Raw genomic sequence first — 18,129 nt, forward strand, 5'->3', positions numbered from 1 at the left:
TACCTCGCTTTCCTCCTTTAAGACGCTCCTTAACACTTGGACCAAGCTTTTGGATGCCTGACCTAATATCTCCTCATGTGGTTCGGAGTCATATTTTGTTTTATACTGCTCCTGTGAAGCGCCTTGTAAGTGTTTTATTACATTAAAGGTGATTATATAAATGTTATTTTGTTACTCGCCTTGGTTCCTTATCGCTTAATACTGTTAACTAACAAAAGTCCTGTCAGTCTCTGCTTTGAAAGCCTCAACTGCTTTTTGGGGAGTGTCTTTCAGATTTCGAACATCTTTTGTGTGAAGAAGTGCTTCCGAACTTCACCCATGAATGGCCTAGCTCTAATTTTAAGCCTATGCCTGTATTCTTGATGCTTCTGCAGAGTCAGACGCTAAAAGGCATGTTGGTTCACTGTCAAAGAACAAAGAACAGTACAGCACAGGAATAGGCCATTCGGCCCTCCAAGCCTGCGCCAATCTTGATGCCTGCCGAAACTAACACCGTCTGCACTTCTGGGGCCTATATCCCTCTATTCCCTTCCTATTCATGTATTTGTCAAGATGTCTCTTAAACGTCGCTATCGTATCTGCTTCCACCACCTCCCCTGGCAGCAAGTTCCAGGCACTCACCACCCTCTGTGTAAAAAAACTTGCCTCGCACATCCCCTCTAAACTTTGCCCCTCGCACCTTAAACCTATGTCCCCTAGTAACTGACTCTTCCACCCTGGGAAAAAGCTTCTGACTATCCACTCTGTCCATGCCGCTCATAACTTTGTAAACCTCTATCATGTCGCCCCTCCACCTCCGTCGTTCCAGTGAAAACAATCCGAGTTTTTCCAACCTCTGCTCATGGCTTATGCCCTCCAGACCAGGCAACATCCTGGTAAACCTCCTCTGTACCCTCTCCAAAGCCTCCACGTCCTTCTGGTAGTGTGGCAACCAGAATTGCACGCAATATTCTAAGTGTGGCCTAACTAAGGTTCTGTACAGCTGCAACATGACTTGCCAATTTTTATACTCTATGCCCCGACCGATGAAGGCAAGCATGCCGTATGCCTTCTTGACTACCTTATCCACCTGCGTTGCCACTTTCAGTGACCTGTGGACCTGTACGCCCAGATCTCTCTGCCTGTCAATACTCCTAAGGGTTCTGCCATTTACTGTATACCTCCCACCTGCATTAGACCTTCCAAAATGCATTACCTCACATTTGTCTGGATTAAACTCCGTCTGCCATTTCTCCGCCCAAGTCTCCAACCGATCTATATCCTGCTGTATCCTCTGACAATCCTCATCATTATCCGCAACTCCACCAACCTTTGTGTTGTCCGCAAACTTACTAATCAGACCAGCTACATTTTCCTCCAAATCATTTATATATACTTCAAACAGCAAAGGTCCCAGCACTGATCCCTGCGGAACACCACTAGTCACATCCCTCCATTCAGAAAAACACCCATCCACTGTTACCCTCTGTCTTCTGTGACCGAGCCAGTTCTGTATCCATCTTGCCAGCTCACCTCTGATCCCGTGTGACTTCACCTTTTGCACCAGTCTGCCATGCAGGACCTTGTCAAAGGCTTTACTAAAGTCCATATCGACAACATCCACCGCCCTTCCCTCATCAATCATCTTCGTCACTTCCTCAAAAAACCCAATCAAATTAGTAAGACATGACCTCCCCTTCACAAAACCATGCTGTCTCTCGCTAATAAGTTCGTTTGTTTCCAAATGGGAGTGAATCCTGTCCCGAAGAATCCTCTCTAATAGTTTCCCTACCACTGACGTAAGGCTCACCGGCCTATAATTTCCTGGATTATCCTTACCACCCTTCTTAAACAAGCTGCATCACATCCTTCCCACTGACTCTGCTGAGATTAGGAACTTGATCGAAGGGGGAATGGAAACCAGGCTTCATGTAGTTGGTGCAGTTAGTTCGGCTTCTAGTTCGTCCCAATAGTGTCTTCAAAAATTTTAAAAGCAAAATAATCTCTGGCTCTTTTAACCTTGTTTCCTGGGGATGTTAGCTGTTTGTTGAGGTACGGTTCTTTCGATCCAGTGTGCCTCCTACTAACTTGTTGATGTGAGCTTTGATGGGTTGTTTGACAAAGGGGAGAGCGCTTAAACTTAATTCTGTCATCTCGCATCGATCACCCTGAAAAACACTTCCAACAAAGATGCCTGGATACCTATCAGGAGCAGGAACTATAGTTACTCACTTCCTAGCCTCTGGACAGTGAAGACAATTGCAGCACCCATGACCAGCTGAGATCAGTTAATTCAGCATAGATTTGGGGCCTTCCTGGTGTCTGTGTTCCAGCTATTCATTGGATATACTCGTTCACTCATCTGAGAAGCTCCCTAATCCTGAAAACACTTTTGCTTTCAAAAGACTTTGTATAGCCTCACTCTTTACCTTATCCTCAAAGCTGTGAAACTTCTCTTTTCCCACCTTCTTTCCTCTCCATCCTACAGTCTTCAGGCATTTAAAGCCCAAGCTTGGTGTCATTTTATGACTACTTATTCAGTTAGCTTGTCTTCTGTTACAGCCTTTTTAAATGTTAGTCTCCCCCTTTCAACTTGGTTGTTCAATTTAAAAAAAAAATGCACATTGAGAGAGCAGCCAGATATTAATATAAAGAGCATTCGAGCTTTCAAATAGTCGAATAAATCTGTAACGACACACAAGCGTGTTTGAAATAGCAGCCTTTCAGTTGACAGTATTTGCATTTTTGTGTGTGCTTCTCTTTTTTTTTAATTGTTTCCATCTTTGTTTGTGGAGAGGGAGGGGGAGGACAGCAGTGAGGCAAGGCAGAGGGTAAAATTTTTGGAGACAATGACGTGGCCACCACTATTACAAAATTGGTCCATTACCAGTGTACTCGACAAAAAAGGATGCTGAGAAGATACTGCTATTCACTGCGGGTTCAGTTTCACTCACCTAGTTAGAAAGTCTGGTGTGTGTGTGTCCTGTTTTCAGCTGCTCTCGGGAAATCAGGCAATAGATGAAGACAAACTGCCTAAAGTCCATTTGGGTGGTATCCAAAAATTCAGATCCCACACAGTAATTCATAAGCCATGTGCAAAGGAAGAATTCTTTCCCACAGCTGTTGATTTCACTTCTACCCTCCCTTTGCCCTGAATAAAAACTTAGTCCTGCAGAAACTGGACCATGTTGCTGCAGTCTGTGCTTGCAATTAAAGACACTCAAAGCCATTGCTGCCAAATGAGTATTGGGAACATCACAAGTGAAGCCAAACCAGCTTTTGTCTTGTATTCTGATTAGGATTGTGTTGAACTGTACCTAATCTGTTGCGTTTCTGTGAACTGCTCTCCACTCTGTCCATGGAAACAAATTTGAATCGGCCAGAGTGTATCTGTATGCTGACGCAGTCATATAAACTATATACACTGAAGGCAAGTTTGACTCATCCCTTCCCCCTGCCAAATGCTGCTTGAAGACTGTGCTGTTTTGTTTACTGTACAGCTCCCCAACTAGACTTTGCAATGACTTGTCACCTCATCAGAACTGCTGTGATTACACTTAGACAACAAAGTGCCTTATTGCCAACCATGAATTGCAACTGAGCAGACAAGACAGTCCTTTCACTATCCTGCATTCTAAGGCAGTTGGTGGCATTGCATACAAAAACAAAATGTTGCGTATGGTGGAAATCTGAAATAAAAACCGAAAATGCTGGAAATACTTAGAAAATCAGGCAGTGTCTGTGGAGAGAGAAACTGAGTTGACATTAAGGTAGATTATACGTACAAATTTTGTTTGACCACCTCAGATATCTGACTGTTCAGGTCTAACTTACATTTTTAACTCTACTCGAACTGCGTGTCTGCCAGGTAAGCAAGTACAGTCTCTTAAATTGAACGGCTGTAGAAATGTAGGATCAACTTCACAGCCACCATACAGCTACAGCTGATCCTCTTGGCATTGTGCAAAGGCTGTAACAGATTCTGGTATTGGTGGAAAATTAACAACTTTTTTTTTAGAAAGTAGCAAGATTTCTGAGGAGAATATTGCATTGAATGCTTTACTTAAATATTTAAGTGAGTGAACAAGATTTAATTTGAAATTTTCTTTTTCACTTTGTTGTTATATTAGGGAACATGGTACAGCTGTAACTGCCCCAAGCATAGTACAAATACAACTGATCCGGAACATAGTACAGCTATATTGATCCTGGTGTGGTATAGCTAATCCAACTGATCCCAAAGCACAAATGAACTGCATCTACTAACTCATCTGAAAACAAAAAAAGTAGCATCTGTAGAGAGAAAAGTCAGACTGACCTTTTGGATGTAACCCTTCACCAAAACTGACCAGTCTGTCTTTCCTTTTTAAAAATGCTGACTTATCTGCTGTGTATTCCAGTATTTTCTGTTTTTCATTTCAGATTTCCAGCACTTGCAGTTTTACTTTTGCTTACCCTGCCAAGGTGGTAAACTTGGTTTTTACTTGGCTACTATCAATTCAGGGACATGGTGAGGAGGAAAAAAAGGTGCAAAAGTGAGGGGCTGACGGGGTGCTTGTAGCTGCTCATTCTGGATGCGTAAGATTAGCTTTCTTGGTGGCCCCTATGGAGAAGGAATTGTGTATACACCTTAAAAGAAGAAAGAGAAAGGTACTTGTCATTTTGCTCTCTCTAACTTCGCGCTTACACAGTGTTAAGCTGAATAAGGTGAACCATAAACTGAAGGTTGCTTGTTTGGTGAATGTCCATTACAATCACTGTTGCCTAGCTCTTCCATTCTTCTTTTTCAAGTTTATCCCCATGGATTGAGTGTCTGGACACAAAGGTGTGACTCACCATTGCCAAGTAATTCATAACTTTTGAATCAAGAACCCAACAAATTAAATTGATGGTGATCTTTGTAAGGCCAGAGCTGAAATTTGCCAATACAGAGTATACTTCTTCACAGAAAATGTATTGCACTGAAAGTATCTCTATCATTTGAAAATATATTTGTGGTCGCAGTACTTTAAAGCTTGGTTTGCCTGGTAACAGGGTTTGGAGAATATCATGGTGTACATCTTGCTGTTTTATGAAGTAAATGAAATATTTCTGGTTTCTTTTCAGGATACAAGGTTGAAAGAAGGAATTGTAAAGTTGAAACCCCATGAAGAGCCTCTTAGATCTGAACTTCTGAGTGGCAAATTCACCATCTTGGTAAGCTTATTAAAAGCCTATTTTTTTTTGTCTTTCCCTCGGAGGTTACATGATTAGTAGTGTGGGGGTAATAGATGTATGTGACTGTGCCATTTCAGGATGAAACAGCCTTTTCCTGTACTACTTTTTGTACATCAGTATAAGAATGGATTGCAATTAGACACGAGGGCATTTTTCTCATCAACTTCAACTTGGTTATTGGAAGCACAGAGTGATCAGGAGACATTAGCAATGGGGAGGTCAAATTTCTCATGCGATTACTGCATGCTTCAGCATCTGTGGTTCACCAAGTAATAATGAACGGAATATTTCAATGTATTTATACATGAAACAGAGTTCCAGGTAACAGTGACTGAGGTAGTTCCAGCGGGGGGAAGAGGGAAGTGTTGTGGGGCGATACTGACAGCAACGCAAGGTAATACAGGAGGACAGTTACTGCTCTCCATAGATTCATTTAAAGAGTAGTTAGATAAGCACTTGAGGGAGAAAAGAATAGAAGGAAGAGCTGATAGGTTGTGATGAAGAGGGATGGGAGGAGTCTCGTATAGAGCTTAAAATACCCACAGAGGCCAGTTGGGCTAAATGGCCTGTTTCTATGTAATGCATTCAATATACAATAGAAAGAAGTGTCCTATAAAGCTGGGTTGGTGGCATTGACATGTCATATTGAACAGAATCCTTGTCCAAAATCAGCACCTTCTCCACCTTTGCAATAATCTGTCCTGAATAACTTTTGGTCGAGTACCACTTTGTTCTTGTCCTGCTCGGCAATGCGATTACAATCCTCCAGGAACTCTTCCATGACATCTATGGCCTCTTTCATGAACAGGTAATCCCTATTCTTGGCTGTGTTAAAATGGGGGTACCATCCCTAGCTCTTATAATCCTAGCATAGCCATGAAGGCCTGATGTAAGTGCCAATAGCTATTAGGAGTGTCATAATTTGATTGACCCATTTTAGCAGCCCTCTTTGCTCTGTTCCACCCAGTGATGATGCTGAGACTACCTTCCTTTCTGGGTAATTTAGCATGTCAACTTTAGCTCATTTTCAGATAAAAATATCTGCGTGCCATAACGGAAAATCAGACTTCCTTTATGCAACTATCCGTATCGCTACTCCATGGAGTGAAGGAGGCCATATTGATGTAAGATATCTGATTAGAGAGAGCACAGCCACAATTGCCCCTGCTAACAGTCTATTTGAGATATACTTCAACTTTCAGAAGAATTTTATGTTGGAAAGTAAATCTCAGTACAGGACAAAAAAAAGCCAGTCATTCTGTATCTAAAAACAGATTCACTCGTGTTGAACTGCCCAGTTGATCCCATTCTCTGGTGATGCTTATACTTTGGATTCATAAAATGGTGCAGCACAGAAGGAGGCCATTCAGTACTTTGTGCCTGTGCTAGATTTCTCAGCCAGAATGCTGAAGGTAAGAGGATGGTTAAGATGATGGGGGTGGGGCTGAAAGTGGAACCTGTTAGTCTAGAATGCTGATACAGGTCAGTTAAGGAGTTGGGGACAGGGTCTACTCTGGAGGGTATCCACTCTGGAGGGGCGATGGGATTTTATTTTAGAATACAACAGACACCCCAAAACAAGATTAGTTTCTAATTGGAAACTATATGGGTTTCAGTGTGGAAAGCAGTACTTTATCAATTGTATCAGCTGAGAGCCCCTGCAATGGCTTCCTGGGTGAAATCGCAGCCTGGTTTGGAATTAAGGCACACAAGGTAGGAGGTTAGCTTGTCTAAGCTTAGCTGATCTTAACCAGGGCAGTTAAGGAGGAATAATGATAAATCTTGGGGGGGGTTGTCCTTTTCGGTTTGGAAAAGAGAAAACTTAGCCAGGGATCTATCTACTGTTAACTATTTTGATGATTTCAGAAAAATGTATGTACTGATGCCAACTGCAATGCTCCTCAAGGTAAAATAATTCATTGATATTGGCTACACTTGCCCATAAACTGTGCTTTTTGGGCAAGGTATAGAAGGGGTTGTCAGAGGAGGGAAATAAATCTGGGAACAGATAGGTAGCAGCTTCAGGACTGGAAGAAACCACGGCGGTTTTATTCGCAACCAATCATGACTATAGTCATAGAGTTATAGACTTTTACAGCACAGAAACATGCCCTTCTGTGACAGCATTTCTAATACAGTGCTTTCTTTCATCACAACATTTCTGGAAGCTTAACATTAAAAGTCAGAGTAACCAATTTTAGAATGGTGCATCATTTAAAATGATTCCAACAGTGTATTTTCCCCTCTCCATTAATATGCATAGTATTGCACAAATTCCACAGTACCTGGTGCTGGAGTAACAAAGACTTTGTATAAAAATAATTGTTTAACATTAAAGGGGGCTTATGCAATGTCATTTCAATTTTCACTGGTGTTTAATACTGTTTATCTTGTATTCTGTTTTAATGCATATCAATAAATGAGATGACAATTATTTTTCTTTTCTGTCTCTTTAATCCTGCTTTTCTTCCTTTTGACTCTGTTGATTCCAAGTTATTTTTTATGTTGTATTTTTTTGCACACTAATGCAACATTGCGTAACAGATTTTTAAAAAAGACAATCAAGATCTATTCGACACGATGGGCCAAGTGGCCTCTTTCTGTCCCTTAAACTTTCTATGATTCTATGAATTTTTCCTTCTCACTGTAATAGAACAAATTCTGCAAATGTATTTATTGCACAATATTTTACATCTATCTTTAATACATGTGGTCACCAGAATCATGAAGTGAAATGGGTTTCTTGTTTCGAATTCGAATCAGGAACTTGCATGAAATCTGCTGGCTGTGTAGAAAGGTCTGGGATATTAAGGTTTTCTAATTTGCAAATATCTGTCATTTTATTCTATAAAAAGATCCTGAGATTATTAATAAACTATTGAATCATTATCTTATGGTTAAAAATATAACATAACCTGATTTCTGAACTGAATTCTTTCACTAACTTAAGGCGAAAATGCACCAATAGCTCCTTGGTATGAAGTAAGGGTTTTACAATTCAAATTTGTTTCAGATATACTGCACAATATAAAAGCAGTGAATATGAAGCAAGAAATTTGAGAGATCTTCCTTTTTTCCTTTAAAAAGAGTGAAATCGCTGCCTATGAGGGTGGTGCAAGTGGAGAAGATTAATGACTTCAAAAGGAAATTGGATGGGCACTTGAGGGAAATAAACTTTTCAGGGCTACAGGGATGGAGCGGGGTGTTGGGACTGATTGGCTCCACAGAGTGTCAGCATAGACACGGGCTGAATGGCCTCCGATGCCATAATGTCTTTGTGGGCTGAATTTTATGACCCCCCCCCCCCCCACCCCATCCTTGAGATAGATTAGGAGGCAGGAGGACCCGTAGAATTGCAGCGGGGGTCGGAGGGCCTGTTGCGCTGCATTTTTGGTGGGAGCGGGATAAGCCGAAGACAGACCCCACCCAGAGGCCACTTGAGGCCTATTAACAGCCACTTAAGGACCTCTATCCTGCCCTGCTGGAATTAAGTTGGCGGTGGGGTTGGTTGTTGTGGGGGAAGGTCATGCAATAAAATGAGGAGAACTCCCTGCAGGCTTGGGATGGGTGCAGTGGGTTGCCTCCTCCATGTGCAATCTTTGGCCCACGGAGAGCCCCCGCCATCAAACAAACCACCTCCCTGGACACCCCTCCCGCTCCTGTACTCAACGCCCACCCTCGCACCCCCATCATGTCAGGGCCTGCTGGACTGGCCCTGGTGACCCTGTCTCACTTAGTTGAGTTCCGGTTCTCCAGCGCTGGACCTGTGTCCAAGGCCTCTGCTGCCAGTGGCACTGCCAAAGCTACTGAGCTGCTGGCGCTCTGCTTGGCCAGCAACACTTGGAGGTGAGATCCCGGTGCCGGGCTGTTAATTTTTTGGCCGCCGTAGAATCAAGGAGGTGGGGGGGAGGTGGGGGGTGCTCCAAATGGCCGAGGCAGTCTTTCTGCCCACGTTTTTGGCCCAACGTTGGGAGCCCCGCCATCATCACAAGATTCAGCCCTATGACTCTAAACTTCACCTGTTCATTATCTGCAAGAAAACCAGTTGACTATCCCTCGGATTTTAATTTATATTTAAAAATCAGTAAAGTGCTATAACTGCTAGCTAGGAAACATCAACTGGTGGCTCATTACCTCTTCTTCAGGATGGTCGTCCAGTGCCATTTCCTTGAATTCTGTTTCTGTGTCTGAATGTTGGGGGTAGAGCTGTGGGGTGGTGGATGAATTGCTATCATGTTCAGTAGAGGGAAGCAACCTGCTGTTGTTCCATCCCACCTCAGAAATGGCGATTCTTAGGGTACATTTCCCTAGAACTGGGAAGGTGGAGAGATATTACTGAGGTACAGCATTTTGGAGGTAGGGACAGGGAGAAGAATGTCATGGAACCTGTAAAGATAGCTGAAATTGAAAATAGGCTTCCTGTCAGAAAGTGCTGTCTTCCCTTAGGTCAGGTGGATGTTGGGAAGAGATGTATAGAAATCAGCAAATGGCAAAGAATCATAGAAGTTGTAGCACAGTTTATCAACGAATAAAACAGCAGGCCTAGAACAGGCCTCTGCTGAACTCCACCTATTACTGCTTCCACTCTTCAACGCTCTCCCTCCACATACCAACACAACTTCATTCGTTTCTCATCATTTTCTCCTTCCTACAGCCAAGCCAATAGAGTCAGAGAGAGATACAGCACCGAAACAGGCCCTTCGGCCCACTGATTCCGCGCCGACCATTTATACTAATCCTACATGAATCCCATTTTCTCTCTCTCATCCCCTCAATTCTCCTACCACCTACCTACACTAGGGGCAATTCTTTTATGAAGGCCAATTTACCTATCAACCCGCAGGTCTTTGGCATATGGGAGGGAACCCACGCTGTCACAGGGAGAACTTGCAAACTCCACACAGGCAGCACCCAGAACTGAATCTGGGTCGCTGGAGCTGTGAGGCTGTGGTGCTAGCCACTGCGCCACTAGTTTAGTTTAGAGATACAGCACTGAAACAGGCCCTTCGGCCCACCGAGTCTGTGTCGACCATCAACCACCCATTTATACTAATCCTACACTAATTCCATATTCCTATCACATCCCCACCTGTCCCTATATTCCCCTACCACCTACCTATACTAGGGGCAATTTATAATGGCCAATTTACCTATCAACCTGCAAGTCTTTGGCATGTGGGAGGAAACCGGAGCACCCGGAGGAAACCCACGCAGACACAGGGAGAACTTGCAAACTCCACACAGGCAGTACCCAGAATTGAACCCGGGTCACTGGAGCTGTGAGGCTGCGGTGCTAACCACTGCGCCACTGTGCCGCCCCAATATCTGGGTCTCTGGGTTACTAGTCCAGTGACAATACCAGTATGCCACCGCCTCCCTTCAATCTTCCAACTATAGTGCCTATCCTGTTGTTAGTTCTTTAACCAGATGTTTTTATTTTTTTTTCAATCATTCAATACAATTAAAGTCTGTCTAAATGCTACATCCAGCTTTTTGGCTTGTAAAACTGCTGCATGGGCATAAAAAGCTAAAAAGTAATACTTTATGAAATATGTGTTGGATGGGACACTGTACAATTCTTAAGGAATTGAGGAAGACAATAGCTGAGGCACTGGAAAATATTTAGGAACTTCCCAAACACACACTGTTGTGTCCAAGGAATAGGATTATCCTAATTGTTCAAAAAATGAAACTGGAAAATACTAACCATTTTATTGGCATCTGCAGTTATGAAAATGCTTGAAAGCACTTTAGGGGTGCTGACAGCGCTCACCTCGAGTCCATAAGCAAGATCGGCATTGACCTTAGAAGCAACGAGTGATGCTTTGAATCTTATGGAATTCAAGTGAACGAGGGCTATCCAATGTGAATAATTTATTTGGGTTTTCAGAGAAAGTATTGATGATCCATGTGACATTTTTAAACTTGTTGGAAGATTGGCTGGACTGATTGGCTGGCTTGGCTGTAGGAAGAAATAAATGATGAGAAACGGATGAAGTTGTGTTGGTATGTGGATGGAGAGTGTTGAAGAGTGGAAGCAGTCATAGGTGGAGTTCAGCTGTGGCCTGTTCTGGGCCCGCTGCTTTATTTGTTGATAATTTTGAGGACAGTACTTTTTGTAATGCAAGTGTGATAGCTGGGTCAGGTGATAAATGTGAGATGTGACATTTAAAAATCTAGACCAATTAAGCAGTTGGGCTAAGGAATATCGGATGGATTTTAACATAGATTAAAATAAGGTAATGCAAAGTAGATCAGGGAAGTGTAAACGTGCAATTGAATGATGTCCATTAGCGAAAATGGAAAGGTTTTGAATTTGCTCACTGAATGTTCCCTGCAAGTTCTTTTTCATTGAGAAGTTATCAACCAAGTTAATCCAATACTCTTGCAGATCTGAAGAGAATTTGACTAGTTTGAAAGGAGTTATTCTAATCCTGTATAGATTACTGATGAGAACCATGTTTGTAATATTATGCACCGTTTTGGTCAATCTCGCTTCAAAAGGGCAGAATTCAGAGAATTATCACAAGGCCCTTTTAGGAGATGGGTACTGTAAGTTGCAAAGGGATCTGTGTGCTGGACGTTTTATTGAAGGGCCGATCGGGGTAGAGTGGAGGGCAGAACAATGATTTCAGTCTTGACTATGCTTGCTCACAGTGATATGCAAAGATTGAAGGTCACAGGTTTAAAATGAATAAGCCTCAAATAAATGTCCACAGAGAGGTGAAAATGTGGAACAGTTCCAGCAAATGCATTCGATGTGGTTTTGATTAACTCTTTCAAGTGAAAGCTGGGTGATGATTTGATTCTGAACAGTATATGCAGCTATAGGATAAATGTAGACTGAGATGAAAGAGCAGGTAGTTGAAATACTGGATGGGCTAAAAAATTGATGGAGAACCTGGTGGTATATGTGCCAGGGATGAGTGGCTACAGTTACATGAATGGATTGGAGAAGCTAGTGGTGTTCTCCTTAGAGAAGAGAAGGTTGAAAGGAGATTTGGTAGACGTGTTTAAACTCATGAGGGGTGTAAATAGAGCGAAACTGTTCCCATTGACAGAGGCTTGAGAACCAGGGCACACTGATTTAAGGTGATTGGCAAAGGAATCAAAGGCGACATGAAATTTTTTTTTTGCGCAGCAAGTGTTTATAATCTAGAATGCAGTGCCTGAGAATGTGCTGGAGGCAGATTCTATCGTGGTTTCAAAAGGGAACTGGATAAGCATCTGAAGTGAAAAAAATTGCTGGGCTACAAGGAAAGGTAGGAGTGGGACTAGCTAAATTAGTCATGCAGAGAGCTTGTCACAGACTTGATGGGTCAAATGGCCACTTCTGTGTTGTAACCATTCTACAATTCTATGAGATGATCAAATACTCCATTGGAAATGAAAGTAGTTGGGGAGTGAGAGAAAGAGGTATCTCCTGGGGTTGGGAATCAATGAGGATAGAATCTAGATATTGGGTAAATAGCTTTGCTGGAGTCATTAAGGGTCAGGGAGTATGTTTGTGGTTAATTGAGATTAAGTAAAGGTGGCAGAGTCCTCAACAGGGTAGATTTTTCATGCTCTGTGGAAGGACCAGGCTTGATATTTTGCAGTGTCTAGTCAGATAAGCACAAAGTCTGAAAAACTTAGTTGGCAGACCACAGACTTGGATTTCATGAAAGCTGAAGTACATTTTTGGCATAAGTTCTTGTGTTTTTTTTTTAATAACGATGGTATGTAAACTGGGCTACTTAAAAATAAATGAATGGAAAATTTGAAACTCTTCAAAACTGACCCTTCAAACCCTGAAGGCAAAACTCCATTTTCAGCAAGAGGTTAAAAAGTTCTGTTTATTTTACTAGATTATCAGATGCTTTTTTTTCTTCTGTGAAAACCAAGGAACAAGTGCAAAAAAAATGGAATAAACTTAAAAATATATTTTGAACACTCACCATCTTGCTTAACTGGAGTCTGGCGCAAAAGGTATTGGAAATAAGAATTTGCAGCAAATGAACCTGGTATGCAGGTCAAGAAAAATGTATTCAGCTGCAACCTATTAAACAATGAGTGGACAGAATGTCAAATGTCTGGGAGACCTGGAGGAAATTTCAGCATCAGAACTCCTATTCAAAATAATTAATAGCAGCTTTGATATCAGTTTTCTTGTTAAATGGTAAATGCTGATTTAAGCCGGGGCTGTGAGGGAAATTAATTTATCCTCCTAACTAAGGCTGAAATATCTGGAATCGCTATCAATCAACACACGAGTTCATTCAGTGTTGGTAAATACTTGTATTTTTTAAAAAGTATTTCTGAAAAACCAGTGCCTTGGCATCATCAGGAAAAGTTTTAAATAAGGGTCCTCGAACTAAAGTACGTCTTGATGGGCAGGCATGTATTGGGGGAGGCACAAGGAGACTGAATCAGCAAATGGATGGGAGTATTAATTTAGAGAACTTCCGGCTACAATCCCTTGCCTCACACTAGGAAAACCCTCCTTAAAAACGTAGCTTTTTGAGCACCATTCAGGTTAACTCCCAACGCTGGCTTATGGCTGATGTTCCACTGCATAAAGGCTGTTACATGTGGAAGTTCTTTCCCGCTCTGCCTTTATACCTGCATAACTATCGCTATCTCTCGGCCTCCCCCTTCTTTCTCCACCACCCCCCTCCCGCCTCTCGGTGTCTCTCTCTCTCTCTCTCTCTCGCTCGCTCGTGCCCTGCCCCCCGCTCTTGCTCTGCCCCCCGCCGCTCTCGCCCTGCCCCCCCCACTCTCGCCCTGCCACCCGCCCCGCTCTCGCCCTGCCCACCCCGCTCTGTCGCTGTCTCTCACTCTCTCTCTGTCGCTGTCTCTCACTCTCTCTCTGTCGCTGTCTCTCACTCTCTCTCTGTCGCTGTCTCTCACTCTCCCTCTGTCGCTGTCCCCCTCTGTCGCTGTCCCCCTCGCTCTCTGTCGCTGTCCCCCTCGCTCTCTGTCGCTGTCCCCCTCGCTCTCTGTCGCTGTCCCCCTCGCTCTCTGTCGCTGTCCCCCTCGCTCTCTGTCGCTGTCCCCCTCGCTCTCTGTCGCTGTCCCCCTCGCTCTCTGTCGCTGTCCCCCTCGCTCTCTGTCGCTGTCCCCCTCGCTCTCTGTCGCTGTCGCCCTCGCTCTCTCTCGCGCGCCCTCGCTCTCTCTCGCGCGCCCTCGCTCTCTCTCGCGCGCCCTCGCTCTCTCTCGCGCGCCCTCGCTCTCTCTCGCGCGCCCTCGCTCTCTCTCGCGCGCCCTCGCTCTCTCTCGCGCGCAGCCCTCGCTCTCTCTCGCGCGCGCCCTCGCTCTCTCTCGCGCGCGCCCTCGCCCCCTCTCGCGCGCGCCCTCGCCCTCTCGCACGAGCCCTCGCCCTCGCTCGCGCGCGCCCTCGCCCTCGCCCTCGCGCGCCCTCGCCCTCGCCCTCGCACTCGCTCGCCCTCGCTCTCGCTCGCCCTCGCCCTCGCGCGCCCTCGCCCTCGCGCGCCCTCGCCCTCGCGCGCCCTCGCCCTCGCCCTCGCGCGCCCTCGCCCTCGCGCGCCCTCGCCCTCGCGCGCCCTCGCCCTCGCCCGCCCTCGCCCTCGCCCTCGCCCGCCCTCGCCCTCGCCCGCCCTCGCCCTCGCCCGCCCTCGCCCTCGCCCGCCCTCGCCCGCCCTCGCCCTCGCCCGCCCTCGCCCTCGCCCGCCCTCGCCCTCGCCCGCCCTCGCCCTCGCCCGCCCTCGCCCTCGCCCGCCCTCGCCCTCGCCCGCCCTCGCCCTCGCCCTCGCCCGCCCTCGCCCTCGCCCGCCCTCGCCCTCGCCCGCCCTCGCCCTCGCCCGCCCTCGCCCTCGCCCGCCCTCGCCCGCCCTCGCCCTCGCCCGCCCTCGCCCGCCCTCGCCCTCGCCCTCGCCCTCGCCCTCGCCCTCGCCCGCCCTCGCCCGCCCTCGCCCGCCCTCGCCCGCCCTCGCCCGCCCTCGCCCTCGCCCGCCCTCGCCCGCCCTCGCCCGCCCTCGCCCTCCCTCGCCCTAGCCCGCCCTCGCCCTAGCCCGCCCTCGCCCGCCCTAGCCCGCCCTCGCCCGCCCTCGCCCGCCCTCGCCCTCGCCCTCGCCCTCGCCCTCGCCCTCGCCCTCGCCCGCCCTCGCCCGCCCTCGCCCTCGCCCGCCCGCCCTCGCCCTAGCCCGCCCTCGCCCTCGCCCGCCCTCGCCCGCGCCCGCCCTCGCCCTCGCCCGCCCTCGCCCGCCCTCGCCCGCCCTCGCCCGCCCTCGCCCTCGCCCGCCCTCGCCCGCCCTCGCCCTCGCCCGCCCTCGCCCGCCCTCGCCCGCCCTCGCCCGCCCTCGCCCGCCCTCGCCCGCCCTCGCCCGCCCTCGCCCTCGCTCGCCCTCGCCCTCGCCCGCCCTCGCCCTCGCCCTCGCCCGCCCTCGCCCTCGCCCGCCCTCGCCCTCGCCCGCCCTCGCCCCGCCCTCGCCCCCGCCCTCGCCCGCCCTCGCCCGCCCTCGCCCGCCCTCGCCCGCCCTCGCCCTCGCCCTCCGCCCTCGCCCGCCCTCGCCCGCCCTCGCCCTCGCCCTCGCCCGCCCTCGCCCTCGCCCGCCCTCGCCCTCGCCCGCCCTCGCCCTCGCCCTCGCCCGCCCTCGCCCTCGCCCGCCCTCGCCCTCGCCCGCCCTCGCCCTCGCCCGCCCTCGCCCTCGCCCGCCCTCGCCCTCGCCCGCCCTCGCCCTCGCCCGCCCTCGCCCTCGCCCTCGCCCTCGCCCGCCCTCGCCCTCGCCCGCCCTCGCCCTCGCCCTCGCCCTCGCCCTCGCCCTCGCCCTCGCCCTCGCCCTCGCCCTCGCCCTCGCCCTCGCCCTCGCCCTCGCCCGCCCTCGCCCTCGCCCGCCCTCGCCCTCGCCCGCCCTCGCCCTCGCCCGCCCTCGCCCTCGCCCGCCCTCGCCCTCGCCCTCGCCCGCCCTCGCCCTCGCCCGCCCTCGCGCGCCCTCGCCCTCGCGCGCCCTCGCCCACGCGCGCCCTCGCCCTCGCGCGCCCTCGCCCCTCGCGCGCCCTCGCCCTCGCGCGCCCTCGCCCTCGCGCTCCCTCGCCCTCGCGCTCCCTCGCCCTCCCTCGCCCTCGCCCTCCCTCGCCCTCGCCCTCCCTCGCCCTCGCCCTCCCTCGCCCTCGCCCTCCCTCGCCCTCGCCCTCCCTCGCCCTCGCCCTCCCTCGCCCTCGCCCTCCCTCGCCCTCGCCCTCCCTCGCCCTCGCCCTCCCTCGCCCTCGCCCTCCCTCGCCCTCGCCCTCGCCCTCCCTCGCCCTCGCCCTCCCTCGCCCTCGCTCTCCCTCGCCCTCTCTCGCGCGCCCTCGCCCTCTCTCGCGCGCCCTCGCCCTCTCTCGCGCGCCCTCGCTCTCGCTTTCGCGCGCGCTCGCCCTCGCTCTCGCGCGCCCTCGCTCTCGCGCGCCCTCGCCCTCGCTCTCGCGCGCCCTCGCTCTCGCGCGCCCTCGCTCTCGCGCGCCCTCGCCCTCGCGCGCCCTCGCCCTCGCTCTCGCGCGCACTCGCCCTCGCTCTCGCGCGCCCCTCGCTCTCGCGCGCCCTCGCTCTCGCGCGCCCTCGCCCTCGCGCGCCCTCGCCCTCGCGCGCCCTCGCCCTCGCGCGCCCTCGCTCTCGCGCGCCCTCGCCCTCGCGCGCCCTCGCCCTCGCGCGCCCTCGCCCTCGCGCGCCCTCGCCCCCCTCTCGCGCGCCCTCGCCCCCCTCTCGCGCGCCCTCGCCCCCTCTCTCGCGCGCCCTCGCCCCCTCTCTCGCGCGCCCTCGCCCCCTCTCTCGCGCGCCCTCGCCCCCTCTCTCGCGCGCCCTCGCCCCCTCTCTCGCGCGCCCTCGCCCCCTCTCTCGCGCGCCCTCGCCCCCTCTCTCGCGCGCCCTCGCCCCCTCTCTCGCGCGCCCTCGCCCCCTCTCTCGCGCGCCCTCGCCCCCCCTCTCGCGCGCCCTCGCCCCCCCTCTCGCGCGCCCTCGCCCCCCCTCTCGCGCGCCCTCGCCCCCCCTCTCGCGCGCCCTCGCCCCCCCTCTCGCGCGCCCTCGCCCCCCCTCTCGCGCGCCCTCGCCCCCCCTCTCGCGCGCCCTCGCCCCCCCTCTCGCGCGCCCTCGCCCTCCCTCTCGCGCGCCCTCGCCCTCCCTCTCGCGCGCCCTCGCCCTCCCTCTCGCGCGCCCTCGCCCTCCCTCTCGCGCGCCCTCGCCCTCCCTCTCGCGCGCCCTCGCCCTCCCTCTCGCGCGCCCTCGCCCTCCCTCTCGCGCGCCCTCGCCCTCCCTCTCGCGCGCCCTCGCCCTCCCTCTCGCGCGCCCTCGCCCTCCCTCTCGCGCGCCCTCGCCCTCCCTCTCGCGCGCCCTCGCCCTCCCTCTCGCGCGCCCTCGCCCTCCCTCTCGCGCGCCCTCGCCCTCCCTCTCGCGCGCCCTCGCCCTCCCTCTCGCGCGCCCTCGCCCTCCCTCTCGCGCGCCCTCGCGCTCCCTCTCGCGCGCCCTCGCGCTCCCTCTCGCGCGCCCTCGCGCTCCCTCTCGCGCGCCCTCGCTCTCTCTCGCGCGCCCTCGCTCTCTCTCGCGCGCCCTCGCTCTCTCTCGCGCGCCCTCGCTCTCTCTCGCGCGCCCTCGCGCGACCTCGCGCGCCCTCGCTCGCCCTCGCGCGCCCTCGCTCGCCCTCGCTCGCCCTCGCTCGCCCTCGCGCGCCCTCGCTCGCCCTCGCTCGCCCTCGCTCTCTCTCGCCCTCGCCCTCGCTCTCGCTCGCCCTCGCTCTCGCTCGCCCTCGCCCTCTCTCGCCCTCGCCCTCGCTCTCCCTCGCCCTCGCCCTCCCTCGCCCTCGCCCTCGCCCGCCCTCGCCCTCGCCCTCCCTCGCCCTCCCTCGCCCTCCCTCGCCCTCCCTCGCCCTCCCTCGCCCTCCCTCGCCCTCCCTCGCCCTCGCCCTCCCTCGCCCGCCCTCGCCCTCTCTCGCCCTCGCCCTCTCTCGCCCTCGCCCTCTCTCG

At 51.6% G+C, this 18,129-nt stretch overlaps 1 protein-coding gene across 1 annotated transcript in view; it reads left to right on the top strand.

Annotated features, from left to right (window-relative positions):
• Nucleotides 1-18,129, top strand: part of ptpn9a (protein tyrosine phosphatase non-receptor type 9a) — a 227,005-nt gene that overhangs the window by 79,753 nt on the left and 129,123 nt on the right. Inside the window, exon 3 of the mRNA XM_068015349.1 lies at nucleotides 5,086-5,175. Coding sequence (XP_067871450.1) covers nucleotides 5,086-5,175 — 90 coding nt within the window. The remainder of the gene's footprint in view (nucleotides 1-5,085; nucleotides 5,176-18,129) is intronic.

The sequence above is a fragment of the Heterodontus francisci genome, chromosome 35 (genome assembly GCF_036365525.1).
Source record: "Heterodontus francisci isolate sHetFra1 chromosome 35, sHetFra1.hap1, whole genome shotgun sequence".
Classification (NCBI taxonomy): Eukaryota; Metazoa; Chordata; class Chondrichthyes; order Heterodontiformes; family Heterodontidae; genus Heterodontus; species Heterodontus francisci.